Source organism: Fonsecaea pedrosoi (assembly GCF_000835455.1).
Source record: "Fonsecaea pedrosoi CBS 271.37 unplaced genomic scaffold supercont1.1, whole genome shotgun sequence".
NCBI classification, from domain to species: Eukaryota; Fungi; Ascomycota; class Eurotiomycetes; order Chaetothyriales; family Herpotrichiellaceae; genus Fonsecaea; species Fonsecaea pedrosoi.
In genome coordinates this window covers 3,684,335-3,704,719 of record NW_013550615.1, presented here as the reverse complement: position 1 = coordinate 3,704,719, position 20,385 = coordinate 3,684,335, and the positions used below count along the sequence as shown (strand labels likewise).

Here is a 20,385-nt window from a genome sequence, read left to right as displayed (position 1 = left end):
AACTCTATCCCGGGACTGGCATGGTTTACGAATCTTGGGAACGGGTACTGGTCCGTAGGGACAATCACTCTTCGTCGCATCGCAAGCGAGCTTTCCTCGTTGGCTTGACTCGGCGGTCGTTTCCTTCGCCTGTCAAGATCACACCCTACCACTGGGTTGGTTGGCTTTGACGGCCCATCGAAAAGCGTCGAAGCTTGACTTGCCCACACTTCGATTCATCTTATTGCCGAAGTCACTCTCTGGCGGTACCTTCTTTGAACCGGACTGTCGTCCTTCCGAGGGAAGCTCGTGAATCGTCGTGATGATTTCCCAGGTTTGTCATACGTTTTTGCTTCATTTCATCTGATCTCAAATCCTTGGTCTTTTCTTTTGTATTCGTTTGCCATTGTTCAGCCGAAGTGTATTTTGGAGTGGGCTGTGCCGTGTTACTGAGCGAATACTTCTTTGTCAATCACACCCTTCAACCTCTCGTCCCACTGCGAAATGAGATTTCCTTGGTCGAAAGCCGGAGTGGCGGACAAACCGTCAGATTCGGGAGTTCAAGAGAGCCAGCTGAGCCCTCCATCGGGACAGCCAGTCTCAGCAGAAACTGTTGACCCCGAGAAGAGACCCGTCCCAGCTGACTCGAGTGTTGGGGAGCCTAGTTCACTCGAGAAACCATCGGCCACCACGCCAGAACAAGATGTCCCCATTTCAGCATCCTCTGATGAGAAGGCCGTGCTACAAGTAAACGAAGATTTATCCCGCAGAGACTCAACAGCAACTTCCGATGCAGGCGAACCCGGCGAAGATGATGAATCCAAATACGCTAGGGGTTTGCCATTGCACCTCTTGACGTTCGGCCTCACTCTATCAACCTTTGTCATTGCCCTGGACAACACCATCATCGCAACCGCCATTCCCAGGATAACCACAGTCTTCAACTCCCTAGACGATGTTGGCTGGTATGGCTCCTCGTATCTGCTCACAACGACCTCGCTGCAACCGTCTTTCGGGAAGATATACACCTACTTCAATGTGAAATGGACATACATGGTGGCGCTCTTCATCTTCGAAGTTGGCTCGGTGCTGTGCGGCGCAGCAACGAACTCTACCATGCTGATTGTGGGCCGTGCTATTGCCGGGGTCGGTGCTGCAGCGATTTTCTCTGGCGGCATGACCATTGTAGCGTATTCGGTGCCCTTGCGGAAGAGGCCCATCTACATTGGGCTGTTGAGCTCCATGTTTGGGATTGCATCCGTCGTTGGGCCTATTCTAGGAGGAGCGTTTACCGACCGTAAGTGCCCCGATTGAATCACTACCGAAGGGAGATTGGTCCACTGACCCCGGTCTCCAACAGGCGTGTCGTGGCGCTGGTGCTTTTACATCAACCTCCCCATCGGGGCGATCGCTATCACGGCCGTGTTTTTCTTCTTCAAGAACCCCGAGCGCAAGCACAGCAACCTCACCATGAAGGAGAAGATCGGCCAGCTCGACCTCCTAGGCGCGTTCTTCCTGATCTGTGCCATCGTCTGCCTCCTGCTGGCCCTGCAATGGGGCGGCACCACCTACGCGTGGTCCAACTCGAAAGTCTGGGGCTGCATCCTGGGGTTTGGGCTGTTGATTCTGGTCTTCACGGGCATCCAATTGTGGAAGGGCGATTTGGCAACGCTCCCACCACGGATCATGCTTAGGCAACGCACCGTGTTCGTGTGTGCGTTCTTCTCTGCCTTCCTCGCCATGGGCCTGTATACGCACGTCTACTTCCTCCCCTTCTACTTCCAGGCCGTCAAGGGCACGACGGCTGAGCAATCCGGGATTCGCACGATTCCATACCTGGTCAGCATCACCATCTCATCGATCGTGGTTGGGGCCAGCATCACGACGTTGGGGCCGTACGTGCCATTTACGTGGTTCGGCTCGGCCATCTTCGCCATTGGGAGTGGCATGCTATACAATCTGAAAGTAGACTCATCGACGGGGACGTGGATTGGGTACCAGATCCTGGCTGGGACGGGCGCGGGCGCGTGCGTCCAGATTCCTTTTATCGCGGTGCAGGTGGTGCTGAACAAAAAGGACATGCCTGTGGGCAATGCCGTGGCCATCTTCTTCAACTCGCTCGGCGGCGCCATCTCCATCTCCATCGCCCAGAACATTTTCTCCAACACCCTCATCCAGGAAATACCCAAGTACACCCATGGCGTCGACCCGCAAGCCATCATCATGGCCGGCGCCACCCATATCCGGCAGGTCACGCCGGCGTCCCAGGTTGCTGGCGTGCTGTACGCGTACAACGTCGCTGTCACGCACTCGTACATTCTGTCCATTGCCTGTGCGAGCATCGCCTTTTTATTCTCGCTGGGCTTTGAATGGAAGAGCGTCAAGGGGAAGAAGCTTGAGATGAGTGGGGGTGCGTAGGTTTCTTTGGATTTCTCCGTCTCTGCCTCTCTGTGTTCAAAGAGAGTAAGAGTAAAAGACGTGGAGGGAGAGAGACAATGGTGGGAGGTAGATTGTAGAAACTCCACTTGGTTTTTTTTCTTCTTGTTCTCCTCTCTCGTGGAAATGACTAGGAAAAGGAAAATCCGAATCCGAACACTTGACACATGTAGATATGCATGTGTGAACCTACCTAGGTATTTTTTTTTTTTGGTCTTTCTTTACTGGGCGTGCCCACGGGCAGAAAGAGGAGGAGAGGGGATGGAAAGGGGGTAATGTATGTAAAACGCTAATGTGGATATATCTCGACATCTCTTTATCTCTTTCAATATATCAATATATCAATTTCTTATTGGAAAGAGAGGAAGGGAAGAAAACCCATCCCCATCAAAGCTAACTACTGTAGGCTAGCCAGGCTGGCAGTGGCCGGCAACGGCTATGCTCTGCTCTGCTATGCTATGATGGCACTGTAGCAAACTAGGCAACTAGGCGGCGGATTCCGGGTCCTCTTGGTTCCAAAACGCCATAAAGTCGAATCGGAGAGCGGCTTCGAGGAGTGTGGTCTGGAAAGTAGCGTCAGTTAGTCAGGTAGGTAGGTAGGGAGGGAGGGAGGGAGGAAGAGGACAAGGTGCGGGTGGCTAAAAGAGGATACCAACTCACCGCATGTGCAGATGTTGGGGGCGGGGCGGTCCAGACGCACGCCTGGCTGGCAAGGGCGGTATGTTCCAACGGGACGGTGTCGGCGGGACTGTCCTTGTTATCAACGTCGCAGGTGGCATAGTAAGGATGGCGGGTGAAGCGGAGAAGATAGGCGCCGGAGCCAGCGCGGTCAAAGACGATGTCGCGGAGCCTGATGCGGTGTTGCTCGGGCACGTCGGAGCCCACTATCAGAGAGGCGAGGCCGTCCTCCTCGATGCGGACGACGCGCACGGCGATCCGGGCCAGCATCTGGCCGTCCAGGCCGCACTGGCGGAGCATGCAGATGGCGCGGCGGCGGAAGCTGGCGTTGCGGTACCGCGTGGCCACGAAGAATAGGATGGGCACGAGTCGCGCCCGTCGCGGCCGCCGGATGAGCAGGCCGCAGCTCACCACGACGTGCTCGATCGTGCCGGCGTACGCATCAAACGCCACTTCCTGCCTGAAGGGGCCGCACCGCGACAGCACGTGCAGGCACAGGTGGTACGTCCGCAGGAGGTGCAGGTCCGCGAGCATCTCGGTGCTGAGGTGGTGGTGGTGGGTGGCGGTCGGGTCGAATTCAAGGGCCGTCAGCTGCGCGAGCCACGCGTTGAGTTTGTCCGTCATGTCCGGCACGACCTGGAACCTCGTCTGTGGTGGAGGCCCGTCGAGTCGCAGCGCCGTGCATTCAAAGGCCAGATCCTGCAATGCCCGTGTGGCGGCGTCAATGCGGCCCCAGAGCTGTGTCGGGTCGACTTGTGGGTAGAGCACAATGTTCTCTGCAACAGCAGCGGCTTCTGTTTTGCAGTGCGGAGACCACCAGGTCATCGCCTGCGGTCGGGCGATCTGGTGGAGCTCGCTGGTATGTAACTCCAGCATGGAGAAGATCTGCTCGAGTTCCGTGATGGCCGTGTTGTCACCGGTGCGCTGGGTTGATGACGATGCCGCGGCCGACCGGTAAGTATTAAGGATTTTGCGGCCGGCGATGAGATGCTGGATGGCCGCGAATGAATTCTCCCTGTATTCGTCGCACAGGACTAGGAGGAGGCAGGCCATGAGCAGGAATCCCGGATCTGGGTTTTGGGTTTGGCTGAGTAGCTTTAGCGCTCTGCCGTAGTGCTCGAGGAAGACGACATCCTGTTCGAACGGTGGCTTACACGGCTGACGCAGTCGATGCGACCCCAGTCTGGACGCTGCGATGGTGAGATGCTTGATGCTCTGGTCGATACCGCAGGCTTGCAGCACAAGCTCGTTCCAGAAACGGTGGCTTCCGTAGTTCAGCATCGCCGGGGCACAAACTTGAACGAAGAATCTCAATGACGTCCAGGCTTCATGTTCGCATAGTGCGGGCATAGGAGCGCCGAGCACCAGCAGGACACCGATGGGAGGCGGATCTTGTCTTCCTCCCTGGGGTGATGGGTAACCATCGCATTTGCGGCCTGTGCTTAGACAGCGGTTACAGGATGGCCGGCCGTAATCGCAACGGACACGCCTGATTTTGCAAGTAATACAAGCCCTGCCGCGCCGTCTTCGAGTGCTGGCCTTTGTTTCGCTCTGAGAAGGATCCAGGACCTCAACCATGTTTGGTTTTCGGGTGCATAACAGGTCGATTGGGGTCGATAACGAATAGGCGCCTCTGGTCAGTCGCAATCGGGTGGGATGCGAACAGCAACGATGGTAGATTTGACACGACAACAGATTTGTTCAGCAGCTGTCGACCGTCGAACCGGCGGAACAGAGCGAGGGATAGAGTTCAGGCCCATGTTGCCACAAGGCCCAAACCACAAAAGCTTGAAGGTTTGATGTCGGCCATAGATACCCATATTCACTAAGTCCGCATCTCAAGGCCGCAAGACATGATTGGTCTGCTCGCGAACTAGACGTTAGCTGCATATCGAGACCCCCAAGTATCTTTCCCCTGTTCCGTAAAACCTTGGACCACCTTTCTGTCACAAGGCTTGGTGAAGGATAGATATTGTCCCGACTTACAAATGCAGTGTTGATGTAGAGGGAGCTTTCCCACAGTTTCCGACGTAGCTAAGTCCGAGAGAACTCTGGCAGAGGCTTGATATCCAGTATATAAAAAGCAGCCACGTTCCTCGGGGCAGGTTGAACATCTCAGTGTATAAACCGGTAGAAGTATCTTGAATTCTCTAGTCCCCAACATGTCTTCCATCACAGCTGATCACACCGTCGTCCTTATAACAGGCGCCAATCAGGGAATCGGCTATGAGTGCGTCAAGAAGCTGGCAGCTGAACAAACCAACTACCACATCCTGCTCGGCTCGCGAAGCCTGGAAAAGGGCAAGGAAGCAGCGAGCAGCTTGGCAGATCTGGCCCAAGGTACCTCAGTCGAGCCTTTGGAGCTCGATGTCGACAACGATGACAGCATTGCCAAAGCCGCCAAGTACGTCGAGGAGAAGTTCGGTCGACTTGACGTCCTGCTCAACAACGCGGGCATCAGCGGCGTCAAGGGCGTGAGTTTTCGCCAAAGCATGATCCAGACGCTTCAAACCAACACCGTCGGCGCCGCTTGTGTGACGGAAGCCTTCATTCCCCTGATGCGAAAGGCTCAAGTCCCGCGGCTCCTCTTCATGTCGTCTGGCCTCGGTTCCATCACCCTCACTTTGGACCCTTCGTTCCCCTATTACGGATTGGGCAATACACCTGGTGTCAAGGGATATATTATTTCGAAGTGTGCAGAGAACATGGTCGGGGCTCTGTATGCCGTTCAACTAGGCAAGGAGGGATTCAAGGTCAACATGATTTGCCCCGGCCATCGAGCCACCAACTTGAACGGCTATGACGAGCGTGGCACCAAAGCTGCAGACGGTGCAGTCGAGGCTTGCCGTTTAATCGTCGACACTGACAAAAACGGTCAACATGCAACATTCACCACCTCTCCCGAGAAACAATACCCATGGTAGGAGGTGTCGGACTTGTATCGCTGCAAGGAAGTGAGGAAATGACTTTGGGAGGATGAACAATACGGTGACAGGATCTGACTATAGGTCTCGAGTTTGACACGCTCGGGACGATGCTTTCGATCAGTCTGCGCGTGGAATATACTTGTATACCAAACTAGATGTTAGAGCCAGACCTGCACATGTACGTTGCTTCCTTGGCCAATACCGAAAGTTTTCGGGATGTCTGGTCCATGCACGAAACTCTAAAACCCGCCAGAGATAAGAGATAGCGTAACTGGCATTGCCCATACCCGTAATCGGTACGAGGTACTCTTTGAGAAAATTATGTGCAGATGAAACGGTCAGGAGGAAGAGAGAGTGGCGGTGAACCATGCGGCAGCCTAGAGTTTTCTCCAAAATGCCCCCAAAGTCCCTATTAGCGGGTTCCACATTTAGTCCCCGATAACCTGAAATATATATTACAATAACATATTTTCATGCCAATTAGCTGTAGACACTATGGCCGAGCGGTTAAGGCGTGTGACTAGAACTTGTTCCAGTTATCACATCTCTTCGGAGGCATCGGTTCAAATCCGATTGGTGTCGACATTCTATTTATTTTTGTTTTGCTTTTTGCCAGGATTTTTCTTACATGCTATGGTCTTTTTGCTGTTGGGTTACTCCCAAGACATTTTCTGCGATTGAGGCTGTTGTATGAGTACCAAATGCATGGTGCGCTGAAGGCTTGGCACGGATGGTGATGGAAACATTGCCAAGAATTGCCGAGGGTGGAACAAAAAGTGACGTCGTCATCCAATGCCCTGTATTCGCGAGCGCCACCATCGCCAACTCGTACACCACATCCTCACATCCACCGCAAGCCTTGTGCTTCTTAGGCGGGACACTGGTTGACTATCGCAGAAGGTGAGTGTGGATGACCAGGAGCACGGAAAAAAAGACAAGTATCAACAGTTCTGCCTAGGTGGACAAATGACACGACTTGCGATCTCTCCCCCCCCTAAAGTCACACAAACTCCAGCACAGCCAGATCGTTGTCCATTTCCACACTTGATCAGCCGGGTCCTTGGTATTGCAATCACGAGTAGAGGGACCTGCTCACCCTTGAGCCAGGCTTTTGCCCACGGTGACCTAGGCTGAGTTCCAAATGTTACACGAACGAAGAACAAACACGCACCAGAAACGGTAATGCAAACCCCCGTACGACAAGGTAATTCTCTTCTTCTGGGTGGAAATGCGTTGACGAGAGGCACCTTTCCTTACATCTGTGCAACCAATTCGTCTATCACAACCTCCAGCCGCCCCCTTCTAACATGGTTTTTCTGGGTTGCCCAACGAAAAGGGCCTCGTTGATTGTTCTCGACGTTTGATACCGCGGATGCCTTTCTGCTATTCCTGCCTCATTGACTTCTCCCCCTTGCAACCCCCCTAAGGTACTTATAAAACGAAAAGGTATCAACGCAGCAATCCCAAGGGAGACGGATACCTCTGAGAGTGCCATCTTCCCTTCTCGTGTCAGGAACGGGCAAACATACCTCACGGTCCGCAACAACGACAAGCGAGCAAATAAGGCCCAGTCCTCACAATCCCCTAACGCAAAACCCCTTCCCGATGGAGATCTGGCGCTACCACCCTGACGGCTGGCACGAGCCAATTCTCTTCACTCGGACACGCGGGCGTGGTGGACGCAGACGTGACGGTGAGGCCATCTACCTGGGGCATGGCGTCGGCGCGACATTCCACGTTCCCCCATACCAACGCCGCAGCCGTCGTCGATACCCACGACCCGCACCCTGGGACTATGATGACGACTCCGAATATTGGTAAGAAACCATCTAACACTCTGGAGGGCAGTGGAGGGAAGAAAGAGGAGACAAAGTCGTGGCACGTCAGAGCTGATTTGATAACCTTTACTTGGGCAATATCTCCAGGTCCGACGACGACGACTACAGCAGATACCGACGAGGCACCATCAACAACACCACCAACAACAACTTCACCCGCAACAACCCCGCTTCCTTTGCCCGTGCCCTCGCCAACAATCGAGTCGTCGTCAACAACATCTACAGATCACCAAGGCATTATTACTGACGAAAGTGCCAACTTGTATTCCGCACACAAAGGGGAAGGATCCTTTTCGCTCGGAAGTCGATTTTTGGTCGTTGAGGAGGATGACGGGTAAGATTGAGATGCCGGGGGAAGGGAAGGGGAGGGTAGCAAAGGCAGAGAACTGATCATGAGGTTGACGTCGAGGTCGACTTTGTGTTGAGAGAGATTGATTAGTCAAGGTAGTGTTTAGAGGAGAAAAGAATAAGTTCTTGAAATACAAAAAAATGAGTTCCTATCAGACTGTCACGAACTAACTACCTCGAATATTATTCTTGATCTTGATCTTGTTTGTGGCCTCGTTCTAGATCCAAGTCTAAGTCCAGGTCTATGTCTAGGACGACTTTATTTTCGGCCGAAACACTTTCCTCGTCGCCTCTGACTTTTCTCCTCTGACCCAACATCCACCGGTACAGATCTGGATTGTTGTACGTGCGGGTCCAGGAATCGTGCATGAGATCCGGGTACCGCGTGAAGGTGACTTGCGTGGCATCGGCCCTCTTCAGCGCATTGGCCATCTGGATCGACGCCTGTACGGGGATGACGTCGTCGCGATCGCCGTGGAAGATCCTGCCACCCTCGGAAATCAGCAAAGTCCCCCAGATTTGACTCTCGCCGGTCGACGATGACGACGACGACGGTAGGAACGCAGGACTACTCACGAGTGCGGCACATGCTTGACGTGGGTGACCCGCAAGGGATCGCCGCCGCCGCAGATCGGGGCCAGTGTCGCGAACCGCCGCGGCGAATGCATGGCCAGATCCCAGGTGCCGTAGCCGCCCATGCTGAAACCCGTGACGTGGATCCTGTCCAGGTCGATGCGGTAGCGATCCACAATCTCGGCGAGCAGGGCCGACAGGATGGCCGCGTTCCAGCCGTATCCGTTCTGCATGTTCAGCGACGGCGTCACCGTGACAAAGTTTTCGGCTAACAGCTCACACGTCTCTCGGGGGACGGGTTCCGTGGACCCATCACCCTGATGCTGTTGTGTCTGCTTGCTTTTCCGCAGCCGTGGCGCCAGGGGGATGTCGATTGCAGGGTCTTCATGGTCTGTCGGATCGGACTTTAGCTTGTCATAGCAGAGGATGATCTTTGGCACGCCGTGGCGGATCGAGGCAAACGACTCGTGCGGCCTGCGCTGCGACTCCCCCGCGCCGTGCAGGAAGAGAATCAGCGGCCACGTCTTGTTCCTGGTAAGGTCCGAATCATACGTCGGCGGCAGCGAGACGAAGTGCTCGTACCCAAAGGGGGCATTGGAGATGCGCTGGTCAAAGTATTCGAACCGGATGTGTTGGGTGTGCGCGTAGGCGTGGCCGGGATCCTTGGGCGGCGAGCTCCCTTTCTTAGCCGCGTCACTACGGTCACCACCACCCTCTGTACTCGGTTCGGGCGTCCGCGACATGATCACGACTGCCGGGACGTTCTTGGGCCCTCGTTTGGCCGTGTGGAAGTCGTGCAGTGAATTGGGGTTCTTCTCGGGGTCGTCGCGAACTATCGTGGCGGTGGATACGGTATGGTGACCCATGCTCCCTTGTGGTTGTGGACGTGGTTGTAGTTCCGATGTTGACGTAGACCTTATTGGTGCTGGTGTCATATTGACGTTTTCATCAGATGTGCAGACGAATCGTTGTCGGAGATGGAGTCCGATCCTCGAGATCTTAGCGTAGATAATGTAAATTTGCAAACATCATAGAGCAGGTCCCATCATGCTAGCGCTGAAGTCCTATGCCTCGTTGATCAGCCCAGGAGAAGATACAGGATGTGACTTGATGTCAAGGCACTGAAAGACAAAGTGTCATGTGTACAGCCATCCATGTGGCGAGGGATGTTCGTGGGAGACTTTGCCAGGCCCAATTGGAATCGGGTTGCCACAAAAAGGGCGAGGAACGAACCATCTGTATACGAAGGACATACTCAATTACCTTACGTGATTGATATCGCTTTAACAATGCTTTCTGTAGATCTCACTCCGTTCGAATGGGTACTCTGCTTTACGTAGGCTGGTTACTCTGGCGAATGGTCCGTCTGGGCTCATTCCTGTTGCACCATTAAGATTCTGGGTCAAATCGAGACCTAGATACTTTGCGAGGAGCTCCACATCGGGGCATGGAAGACATTGATTTGACCTGATGCCTGTGAATCCAAACGATCTTGGGTATTCCGAACGGTGTTTGTGGTGTGCTTTGTGGAAGATTCTCTCCAAAGTCCTCGGCACTCCAATACCGCAGAGAGATTCTGTGTCATTTATTTTCCCAATGAGGGTTTGGGCTATGTTGATAGATAGAAGTAATATGTAGGTCAATAGAAGAATGAGTTTGGAGGTACATCTGAAGTAGGCAATATCGGGGCTAACCCTAAAAGGTAATCGCCTGGGAATTACGTAGTGTAGTTCCGCTCCCGCGACAAGTTGCGAGCACGATTCCTGTCTCCAGATTGACCTCGACACAGATATACCAAGTCCCCCTCCGATATCTCACAAGCACCTCGAATCTTGTCAGTCAGACAAACCGCCGCAGCGCGGGCGGCCATGCGGGAACCATGGGAAACTCTCAAAGCGCGCACAAAATCTCGGCGCATGACAGGTACAGTGATTTTGAGCCCTCTCCCTCCCCTCCGTCTGTGCGCATCTTTCTATATATCTCAATATTCTAACCTGTTATACCTTCTCCGGCTGTACAGGGCAATTCTGGACATGAAGAACCAGCGGGACAAACTGCGGCAGTACCAGAAACGCATCACCGTCATCACGACGCGCGAGACCGAGATCGCAAAGGAGTGCCTGGCCAAGGGCGACAAGGCCAAGGCGCTGCTGGCGCTGCGGCGGAAGAAATACCAAGAGTCGCTCCTGTCCAAGACAGACGCGCAGCTGGAGCAGCTGGAGAAGCTGACCAGCAGCGTCGAGTTCGCGCTGGTGCAAAAGGACGTGCTGTTCGGGCTGCAGCAGGGCACGCAGGTGCTGAACATGATCCACAAGGAGATGGGCGGCCTGGAGGGCGTGGAGAAGATGATGGGCGAGACCGAGGAGGCCCGCCGCTACCAGCAGGAGATCAGCGAGGCGCTAGCCGGCCAGATGTCCAACGAGGACGAGGACGAGGTCGAGGACGAACTGGAGGCCATGGAGCGCGAGGTCGTCGGCCTCCCCGATGCGCCCAACAAGACCATCCTAGGCGAGGACTCTCTCCCGGAAGTACCCAAGACGGAGCTGGAGCGGGAACAGGAGAGGAGACAAAAACGAAAGGAAAGGGCGCGGCAAAGGAGAGTGGCCTTGGAGGCCTGATATCGTTTTCCCAATGACAACTTTTTGATGATTGTGGTCACGATATAGTACAGCTTTTGTTCATGCGTTATAGCGTCTGACATCATACAATAATTCTGTCTAAACTCCCTCCCTCCGAAGTTTCTCCCCCGAATGCTCTCACTGGCCCGGCATAGACTGGTTGGTGTTGACCAGACCCTGGATCAACTTATGATCTTGCGGGTTTGCCGCCGCCTCGTACAGCACGTGGACTGGCTCGCGGTTGAGCGCCATAAAATCTCCCTTGAACCCGAGATAGCTGATGCGAGTGACATCCTCATCCCCGCCTGAATGGTTATCCTCGAAGAAGAGGTTGATCGAGGTTGTGCCATTCCATAGAGCCCGGTTCAAGGGAATCTCGGCCACGTCGTTGCTCTTGGGGAGAGTCAATTTCTGCGTAGGTTTCAGGTCGGATGCGAGGGTGAAGTCCATGTCGTCTCGGTTCCGGAAGAGCTTGAGTGTCTGTGGGGCCGAGTCTGTGTCTGACGTCCGGATGATGATGGAATAGAGCTTGCACGACCCAGCAAACGGCACATGCATCAGCAGCTGTTCGTCTGCATCGCTTTCGAGAATGGGCTGCTCATTGAGGCGTTCATCCCACGTCTTTTGGACTATCGCCGCCCCTGAACGCGGTTCAGCCTCGTTGAGGGTAATGATGCCTTCAAAGTTGATCTGTTTGTAGAGGTTCGATTGAAGGGCTGGCTCGAGGTCGTGAGAATGGTCGTGTTCGTGACCGGCGCCATGGCTATGGTCGTGGCCGTGGTCATGATCGTGATAGTGATCGTGAGAGGACATTTTGCATCTAAATCCGCCGTCGTTCTGACTAAGAATTGCAGTGCTTTGAGATGTGCCACTGTTGGCTCAATCAATCATTCATCCTTTGTGTTTCCTACCATGGATCGAAACACCGCATCCACAGGAGTGTTCTTGTGCAAGAGACGGGAGGATCCTCACACCACTGTCTCTTTCAGGTTGTCATCGAATGTTCCAGGACGTGGGACGAGCGCGATGGCGTCGCCCTTGTTGCCGGCGCCCAAGATGGAAAAGTGGCGCAGGCGGAGAATCATGGTTTCTTGGCACCGCCTTGTTTATTGATTGACGTGCGCCATTCATTTGTCCTCAACCTTTGTTCCTCATTCCCATTCTCTCAGTTCAGCCCGGGCAAAGATCTTGTGGTGGTTCCGTCTAGAGCTTGATGAGCACCTCGTCGGATTTGGTGGTCAAGGAATGAACTTGCCATTAGCCTAGTTGTCTCGTACGGCTGATGGCAATGACAGCTGATACAAATGGCACCAAGGGCCAGCTACACTTGACTGTTGCACATGCGATAGAAAAGGGGCCAGACATTGTGAGCATGGATGGCCAGTCAAAAGAAGATGCCTTGCCCGTGTCGTAAAGATGTCTCCATGCAGTGACCTGCCCACCTGTTTGAGCAGGAGCTGGGTGTGCCAATGTCATCTTGTTACCTCCCAGGCAGAAGGAAAGTCCCCAGGACCAATGGTGAGTACATGGTGTGGATTCTGACATATTCTCTTGCAGGTTGGTCATATCAAGGTTGTATACGACAGCCAGAAACATCCATGACTGAGTCTCAATATCTGACCCCTTGTCGTCGGCCTTTGCTCCCATGGTGGATTGACGCACCGTGCTCAGTCAAGGCAAGCTCTTCACGAGGCTTTGATCATCTCCTGGCGTTGAAGGATGGTGTACTGGGAATGTCTCTTGTCGTGTTGAACGACAAGGCTGTGAGGACATAGGGGTGGCATATGTGCATTTTCTGGGTCTCAATGGCACGGTTTGACCAGGACAGGAAGCACAGAATGGCTGAATTCCTTGTCCCTTGACAGGAGAAGGACAGGAAGACTCTCTATCTTCCCTTCAAGACGTGAATTCCCATCACTCAGCCAGGAAAAGCAGGTCATCCGAATGCTAATTCGTTTTCGTGCCAAGGCGAGGCCGTGAATTTGTATATACAAAACTCACCTTCTGCCTCAGCCTGCGGTGTTTCAATTCCATCCTCAAACCATCTCTCTCGAATCGCCCATCTTTCAAGCCATTCATCATCAAACACTCGCTCTATCTCCATCCACGTTCGTTCAATCATCCCCTCTTTCGCCCATCATGGCAACCACTACCACCTGGGACGCCATAGTCTTCATCGCGTCTTACGCCTTTGCCGTCTTCCTCACCCTGGTTGATGCTCAGTCTTGTGGGAATATGACCACAACTGTTTCAGTCATCGAAACCGTCACCGAGACCATCTCCTTGATGTCTGGGCCCGTGACTGTTACCATGACTGAGTCCATCGACGCCTTCAATTTCACTCACGTCTCTGGCACCACCTACCCCGGAATCACTGCGACTACAGACACAGTCACAGATACAGTCACTGTCGGCAACGAGAGCAGCTCCCTGTCCCCTTCAGGTACGTTACCACTGACCATCACTACTCCCCTTCCTCTTGACAGCACTTGGCTAACACGTCGCGCAGCCATCAACTCTGTTCACTCCGGTTCTGCCATCACCTTGACAAGCACCACCAAGATCACTTCTTATGGTGAGTATAAGGACAGCTTGAGTCGCGTCAAGATTAGGAAACTCACAAAAGCAATAGTCAATACCACTGTCTCTGCTACCGGACCTGCTACTTCCAGTGGCGCAAGCAGCAATCTCACGCGTGGTAAGTGATTCAAAAAGTCGCGTCACTGCGCTGCCTCATTTCCTTCCTTTACTTCCTGTCGCATACTAATGTGTATATAGCATCGGTGCCTGGCTCTCTTACTCTGACATTCCCCATTGTCACTGCCAGTCCTCCTTGTGCCTCTGGTCTCCCCAATGCAACCTGCGGTAATGGCAGCTTCATCTCAGTCACTGGAACTTCGGTTCACAACTTGACTTCCCTCACTACCGTCATCAGCACCGCATACCTTGATACCATCACGTCGGTTGCTCTGGTCACCACCGTCACTGTTGTGAACACTTCGAAGCCATTCTTTGTCAATGGGACTTTTGAGACTAGCTTCCCCTTTGCCACTCCAGACTTGTCGTCTGCATTGAGTGTCGCATCATCTGCCTTTGACAGCATCACTGGAAACCATCCTGTCAGCAGCATTGGCACTAGCACAAGTACGACCACAACCACTGTCACACTGTCAAAGAGTTCTGCCACTGTCGGCGCTGCCAATTCCACACTCGGGACTGCTACCTTGATGATGTTCTCTACCATGACTACCACCTCGACTGTCGAGCCAGTCGACTCAGCCTTGAGCAAAGCATCGTCGTTGCTCAGCAATGCTTCTTCAGAGATCGGAACAAAGACTGTCATTACTACAACTACTGCCACACCTATTGGCACAATTCTCAGTGCTGTGTCTTCCCTCCTCAGTGAGGCTACATCAGAGATCGCAAGCGTAAGCGAGACTGTTGGCGCAAGCACTACTACCACCACTGTCTACACCACCGTTGCTGCAACCAAGTCTTCATCCTATGCCGCTGGTACGACCTACACAGTGACCGTTCCAGTGTATGTCAACACAACCACAACCTCTGTCTATGAAGATACTGTGACTACAATTGATCGGTTCAACACTAGCGACACTGTTCCGAGCAAGGAATCAGCCATCACATTCCTCCCTTCGACCGTATCTGTCGGCGTGCCCTTGTTGTCTGTTATAATGACAAGTGAGAGCTTCAACATCACTGCCTCGCCCATCGCAAGCAGCAACGTATCAGTGTCGCTTCCCATGGTGTCTGCATCCGTCTCAGAGTCTCAAGCATCGTCATCAGTCTCAGTCTCGATCTACACTCCGACTATGACTGGCGCAGCATCTTCCGTGCGTGTCCCCGGTGTCTTTGGTCTGATCACCCGCTTCTTGATGGTCATCGACCTCGTCAAGCCCAAGACCACCCTCGTCAGAGCCTTGTCTGCACTTCCACCTGACCCAGTCACTGCCCCATCCCCACCCAGCATGACCACCACTCCTGGCGTCTCGGTGTCAGTCTCTGTGTCCGTCTCGACCATGCCGTGCAACTGCACCACAAAGTTGAACATGACGACGACCAGCAGCTTGGACAGTGCAAACTCTACCGTGTGGTTGACCAGTACCGTGTTGAGAACTTCGACCATCACAGCCACCACGACGACCCAAATCCCTGGTGCTCATCCAGCTCCAGCCAACTCGTCTCTGGCAAGCGCTGTCACCACAATTCCATCTCCTGCCGTTTTGGCGAGCACCATTCCTGGCGCCACCGAGTCTCCATCTTTGACTGCTAGCGGTAGTGCTACTGGTGTCGGTGTCGGCGTGACCATCACCCCCGCGTCCATTGTTGGGGACACGACCTTGACTGTATCCTTGATCAACGGCCACGGCAACAGTAGCAGCACTGCGATCCCAGTGAATGCGTCCGCCTCTGCCTCTGCCTCTGTGTCTGCCACTACCATGCACAGCACCACGATGACGCCGTTCCCCAACACCACCACCATGACCATGGCCATGGCCAGCGTCACCGGCAACGACAGCATGATCCTGCCCAACCCCACCACCATGACCGTCAACAGCAGCACGACCGTGCACCCCACCGTGACGAGCTTCCTGAGCACCCATCACTCCAGCCACTCCAGCGGCTTCGTCTTTGCCACCGCCAGCAGCAGTGGGAACATCACGACCTCGTCTTCGATGGCCTCGTGCTCTCTGACGCGTCTGACCGTGCACACCGTGACTGCCTTGCTCCTCGTGGCCGTCACCGCCTGGTTCGTCTTGTGAGTGTGAGTGAGGACAGCGTTGACAGCCGTTGATCCCCACTTACATACATATCCCTGACATTACTCCGCTTCAATTCACTTCACCTTACTTTCACATCACATCACATCACATCAAATCACCTGGCTTTTCAGATGGTCATTCATGCCATATGATACGATGCCATACGATACCTACGAAGCGATGTTATGCAGTGCAATGCAATGAAAAATGGACGGAAAGGAATGTCAATCACTGGGAAATTCCAGGGTCAAAAGGACAAGGTTGAAATGCGTCGTCACCTGCCACCCCAACAACCACAATCACAACATTCAGGATATCTCATTGCGTGGATCGCCATCGGATGGATATTGAAAGAGCTTTTTTTCCTTTTTTGCACTCAGGTGCACATGCGCGTGCTACACAGTAACAAAAACACCATGATACCAGACAGAAAGTGTCATTGTCATCCCCATAGTCAAACATAGGGAAATGAACCAAAAGTGCTTCGAACCCTGCCTATTCCGTTTGTATCTCTACTTCCTCTGTCCGTACTTGCCCACAACTAACCCATAGTCAACTATCAAATACTGATTACTTCGGCCACAATGCACAGCCTGCCAGTGCTCAACTATCCCTCGGCCGTGGGCCTTGCGTGGACATCCAATCGCTCCTCACTCTGGTCCATACTCTCAATCTTGCTGATAAGCTTTCTTTTGACTGTCTCATGCTCCTGCCCGAGTTGATGTTCGAAATCAACAGTACTGTCCCTCAGCCCTGCGCTCTGCACACTGTCGCTGGTGACGTGCCGGTCGTACAATCCAGTGGAGACCTCGGCAAGGCCGCCCAGTTTCATGTTGGGATCGCTCTTCAAGGCCGACAGGCTCCCAACACAGTCCTGATACATGCGAGTCCAAGGTTGGGTGTCCAATGGCTCTGGAGGGCGATCTGGCATACGATTTACCACCTGTAGCTCCTGTAGGTGGCGGGTTTCTGCAGATCTATCCATATCTGGTCGCCAGCCAAAAGCCCCATAGCCATCAAACCGACGTTCATCACCAGCAATCACTTCAAGCTCCGGATATTCGACGCTGGCACCCGCGCTGATGCTGCTCCGATGCCCGTGAGTGTGCGCGTACGCTCTGAATTCGGTGCTGCTGCTGCGGTAGAGTCTTTTCCATCGTCCAGCGAGTCCTTTTCGGCTCTTGCTATGCCGTATACCCAGAGACTGTGTGCCCCGTATACGCTTGGTTCTGGCTTTCTCTCCACCGTCTTGCTTACTAAACTGCAGCATTCTCCAAGATCCAGGAGTATGTAATGCTCGTGTCGGTGTAGGCCGAGCCCACGGCGTCCGAGGGGCTGTGGATGAGGTGTTTTCGTCCTGATAGTCGAGAGCAAAGTCTCGCGTTGCGACACCGTCCTTGGGCCCTGCTGAGGCGCACCTCTCCTGTCTCGTGTGGCTGGGAAAACGTCCCCATGGACCAAAAATATCCTTCAGCGGTGTACTCGCCCCTGAAGCCTCGTCACTTTCGCTGGAGGCTCCAACGACAGTGAATCGTCTTCCGATATCTAGGATACTCTTTTTCCTAGAAGTCTTCTTAGCTGGAAGATTGACAGGTGTCTCCCTCCCGACATCAACGTTGGTGATGCTGCGTCTTGGGTTCACACATGGGAGTGGATCAGGTTTCTTTACGCAGATCTGGAGACGACGTTGCTTCTCAACACTGGATGATCCATTGCGGACTTTGATCTCTCGCAAGGTGTTCGAATCGGCTTCTTCCTCCGGGGTCTGTTGGCTTTGATGGGACAGCTGAGCTGCACTGATACTCGACCTCGTACTTCTCCTCCTACCGTCACGATCAAATTTTGGCGATGTGAGAAAACCACTCATTGTATCACGTTCAGGCTCTTCCATAGCCCGTTTGAAGGACCTCTGCCACATATCGGCGGCAGACTCGTGCAACTTGTTGGGGCCATCGTAGATTGATCTTGCTGCATCGCCATCTTCTGACCTTGAAGGCCGTCCAGTAACAGAGATTCTCGAAAAGGGCAGTGCCCTTCGTGGATGAGAGGTGGCAAGTGACTTCTGGTTGCACGGACCTTGCCGGGAAGCAGTGGTATCTCCGTTAGTGGCTGGCTCGATTTCACTCATTCTTTCATTGTGTGCGTCGCGAATCGCTTGGACGTTGATTTCTGTCAATTTTTCATTCCTAGCCTCTAGTATAAGATCGGTGTTGATTTCGCTCATGGCTTCATTGGCTTCCGTCGAATGCTGAACTTGCTGGGAATTCACACCACGATGGAGGTAGTAATCAACGTTGCTCCGGTCTGGCATGCTGACACTTCTGTTCCTCTTGGTGAACCCAACACTCCGTCCTTCTTCTTCAATCGCTTGATGGTTCTCTGAACGCTTTCTGCTAAACCAAGCACTTTCTTCTGCAACTGAAAGGTTGCCGATGCTGGCACTAGAAGACCATATAGGCAAGCTGATGGACTCTGACCTCCCGCCAATGGCTATGCTATTGGGATTTCCTTTGCGTATACTTCGTCTAGGTGGTCCAACATCTTCGAACTCACTATCACTCCAGTAGAATGATGAGGCATCCTCGGTGCCAGTCAAAGATTTGGACTTTCCAAATGTATTGGCGTGGATTGGTGAAGCGCCAGGCCCCCGGCTGAAGCATGTGCGTCGTCTGACCAAGTCGCCTTCGAAGAGTCGTTTAGTTTCTGGATCCGACGGTCTTCTATTGTGCTCAACCGTGATAAGACCCCCGACTCTCCCAGCCACGGATGTCTGGCTGGTGGAGGGTCGGAAGTCTAGAGAGTTTCCTCTAGGTGTTCGAGCCGTTGTCGTGTGGCTAGTATTCGGTCTGCCAGAGGCAATAAAGGACGGACTTGCGAGGCGTTGAGAAATTCGCATATTGTACAAATGGACCGAGCTTCGGTCAGAATCGGCAAGAGAAGAGAGATCTTTTCTCGATATACCCTCTCTCCCTGGCTTTGAGACGTCGAATGGATCCATGTCAGCCATTGCCAACGAATTCGATTTGCGAACGAATGCGACGGCATTGTCACCGGACATTCTTTCCAAAATCTCGACTGACGAGCGCTCACCATACTTGGAAATGAAACCTAGCAGGCTTGGATCTAACTCCGACATTAAACTCGCCCGTGGACCTGTCGCATTGGAGATCTGACTTTCTCTTTTGGCCGCAGAATCGGTGCCCTCCAGTGCTTTGAGCATAGCTACAGATTCGCTGCAGTCTTTCAACGAAGAAGGAGTGAGGAGATCATGCTCTCGAGTGTCAGGGTCGGTCGAAGGAGGCATGGTTTTGGATTTAGTTCCGTGTGTAAGCTCGATTGTAACATCGGCTGCCAGTTTGCCGGGTTGCTTCGAGGATCCTAAAGGTGATTCGTCTCTTTGACCTTGGACGACATTGATAAAGGAGGCATTCGATGATGTAGACGGGGTGGATGATGCCTTTGGGTTCTCGGATCGGATATGGGTGTCCATCAGTGCACGAATACTTGTAGGAGACGGCGGAGTACAGTCGGTGGTAACGAGCTGAATGCTATCGGGTGAAGACAGGCTCAGCACCCTCGATGGACTTAACTTGATCGTGCCATCGCTTGCCTTCAGCGCAGCTGTCTGGATGCTCTTCGCATCGCTATCATAACCACCCTCACTTGCAGTCCGTGACATAAGAAGTTCAAGGAGACCCGTAGATCGCTGGCTCAGTGTTCCTTCAGGGGCATTCATTCCCAATTGTGCATTGTCACGTCTTGTCGTATCGTGAGGAGTAAGCTCAGATATCATTTGAGGTCTAGAGCTGCTCTTGCTCAATCTCGACTCCGAGAGCTTCTGCTTAATGTGATTGCCCAATTGCTCTATTCGGCTAGACTGTTTCCGATGTTGATCTTGTGGCCCAAACTTGAAGTCAGTGTCCAAGGACGGCTCTCTGTAGAGATTCGATCCCGAGGGAAGAGAGGCAGTTCGATAGCCACGGACGGAAGATGAGGACCGGAAAAGTTCGCGGAGGGCTTCCCTGTCTGCCGAGTGTGCGCCTGACTGGCTTACAGCGTGCGGAATCTGAGAAGCAGGAAGTTGCACCGAAAGCGTAGAAGGTAGGGTATGGAGGTCAGATGCCGCGTGGTCTTCAGAGGGCCGCATGCCAAAGCAGCAAAGAAAAGGCGAGAGGAGGCGCTTCAGGGTACACATGCTCGATAGCAG

General features: G+C 53.4%; 9 protein-coding genes and 1 non-coding gene across 10 annotated transcripts; 6 read left to right on the top strand and 4 right to left on the bottom strand.

Moving 5' to 3' along the window:
* Positions 1–483: 483 nt before the first annotated feature.
* On the top strand, positions 484–2,397 carry Z517_01346 (uncharacterized protein; the record flags this gene model as incomplete). The annotated part of the gene is made up of 2 exons (XM_013434306.1): positions 484–1,276; positions 1,340–2,397. 2 exons carry the CDS (start codon positions 484–486, stop codon positions 2,395–2,397), a joined length of 1,851 nt encoding a protein of 616 aa, XP_013289760.1.
* Positions 2,398–2,900: 503 nt separating this feature from the next.
* On the bottom strand, positions 2,901–4,671 carry Z517_01345 (uncharacterized protein; the record flags this gene model as incomplete). Its single annotated transcript, XM_013434305.1, has 2 exons — positions 2,901–2,978; positions 3,076–4,671. The coding sequence occupies 2 exons, from the start codon at positions 4,669–4,671 to the stop codon at positions 2,901–2,903; spliced, it is 1,674 nt and encodes a 557-aa protein (XP_013289759.1).
* A 584-nt stretch (positions 4,672–5,255) lies between these two features.
* Positions 5,256–6,017, top strand: Z517_01344 (uncharacterized protein; the record flags this gene model as incomplete). Its single annotated transcript, XM_013434304.1, has 1 exon — positions 5,256–6,017. The coding sequence occupies one exon, from the start codon at positions 5,256–5,258 to the stop codon at positions 6,015–6,017; it is 762 nt and encodes a 253-aa protein (XP_013289758.1).
* A 492-nt stretch (positions 6,018–6,509) lies between these two features.
* Z517_01343 lies at positions 6,510–6,602 on the top strand. The gene has a single exon. It is a non-coding gene; the product is annotated as a tRNA-Ser (tRNA).
* Positions 6,603–7,625: 1,023 nt separating this feature from the next.
* Z517_01342 (uncharacterized protein) lies at positions 7,626–8,105 on the top strand (the record flags this gene model as incomplete). The annotated part of the gene is made up of 2 exons (XM_013434303.1): positions 7,626–7,837; positions 7,946–8,105. 2 exons carry the CDS (start codon positions 7,626–7,628, stop codon positions 8,103–8,105), a joined length of 372 nt encoding a protein of 123 aa, XP_013289757.1.
* Positions 8,106–8,389: 284 nt separating this feature from the next.
* On the bottom strand, positions 8,390–9,714 carry Z517_01341 (uncharacterized protein; the record flags this gene model as incomplete). The annotated part of the gene is made up of 2 exons (XM_013434302.1): positions 8,390–8,690; positions 8,783–9,714. The coding sequence occupies 2 exons, from the start codon at positions 9,712–9,714 to the stop codon at positions 8,390–8,392; spliced, it is 1,233 nt and encodes a 410-aa protein (XP_013289756.1).
* A 944-nt stretch (positions 9,715–10,658) lies between these two features.
* Z517_01340 (uncharacterized protein) lies at positions 10,659–11,397 on the top strand (the record flags this gene model as incomplete). The annotated part of the gene is made up of 2 exons (XM_013434301.1): positions 10,659–10,702; positions 10,800–11,397. The coding sequence occupies 2 exons, from the start codon at positions 10,659–10,661 to the stop codon at positions 11,395–11,397; spliced, it is 642 nt and encodes a 213-aa protein (XP_013289755.1).
* Positions 11,398–11,535: 138 nt separating this feature from the next.
* On the bottom strand, positions 11,536–12,210 carry Z517_01339 (uncharacterized protein; the record flags this gene model as incomplete). The annotated part of the gene is made up of 1 exon (XM_013434300.1): positions 11,536–12,210. The coding sequence occupies one exon, from the start codon at positions 12,208–12,210 to the stop codon at positions 11,536–11,538; it is 675 nt and encodes a 224-aa protein (XP_013289754.1).
* A 1,326-nt stretch (positions 12,211–13,536) lies between these two features.
* On the top strand, positions 13,537–16,178 carry Z517_01338 (uncharacterized protein; the record flags this gene model as incomplete). The annotated part of the gene is made up of 4 exons (XM_013434299.1): positions 13,537–13,840; positions 13,907–13,972; positions 14,030–14,095; positions 14,176–16,178. 4 exons carry the CDS (start codon positions 13,537–13,539, stop codon positions 16,176–16,178), a joined length of 2,439 nt encoding a protein of 812 aa, XP_013289753.1.
* Positions 16,179–16,785: 607 nt separating this feature from the next.
* On the bottom strand, positions 16,786–20,373 carry Z517_01337 (uncharacterized protein; the record flags this gene model as incomplete). Its single annotated transcript, XM_013434298.1, has 1 exon — positions 16,786–20,373. One exon carries the CDS (start codon positions 20,371–20,373, stop codon positions 16,786–16,788), a length of 3,588 nt encoding a protein of 1,195 aa, XP_013289752.1.
* Between the last annotated feature and the right edge of the window lie 12 nt (positions 20,374–20,385).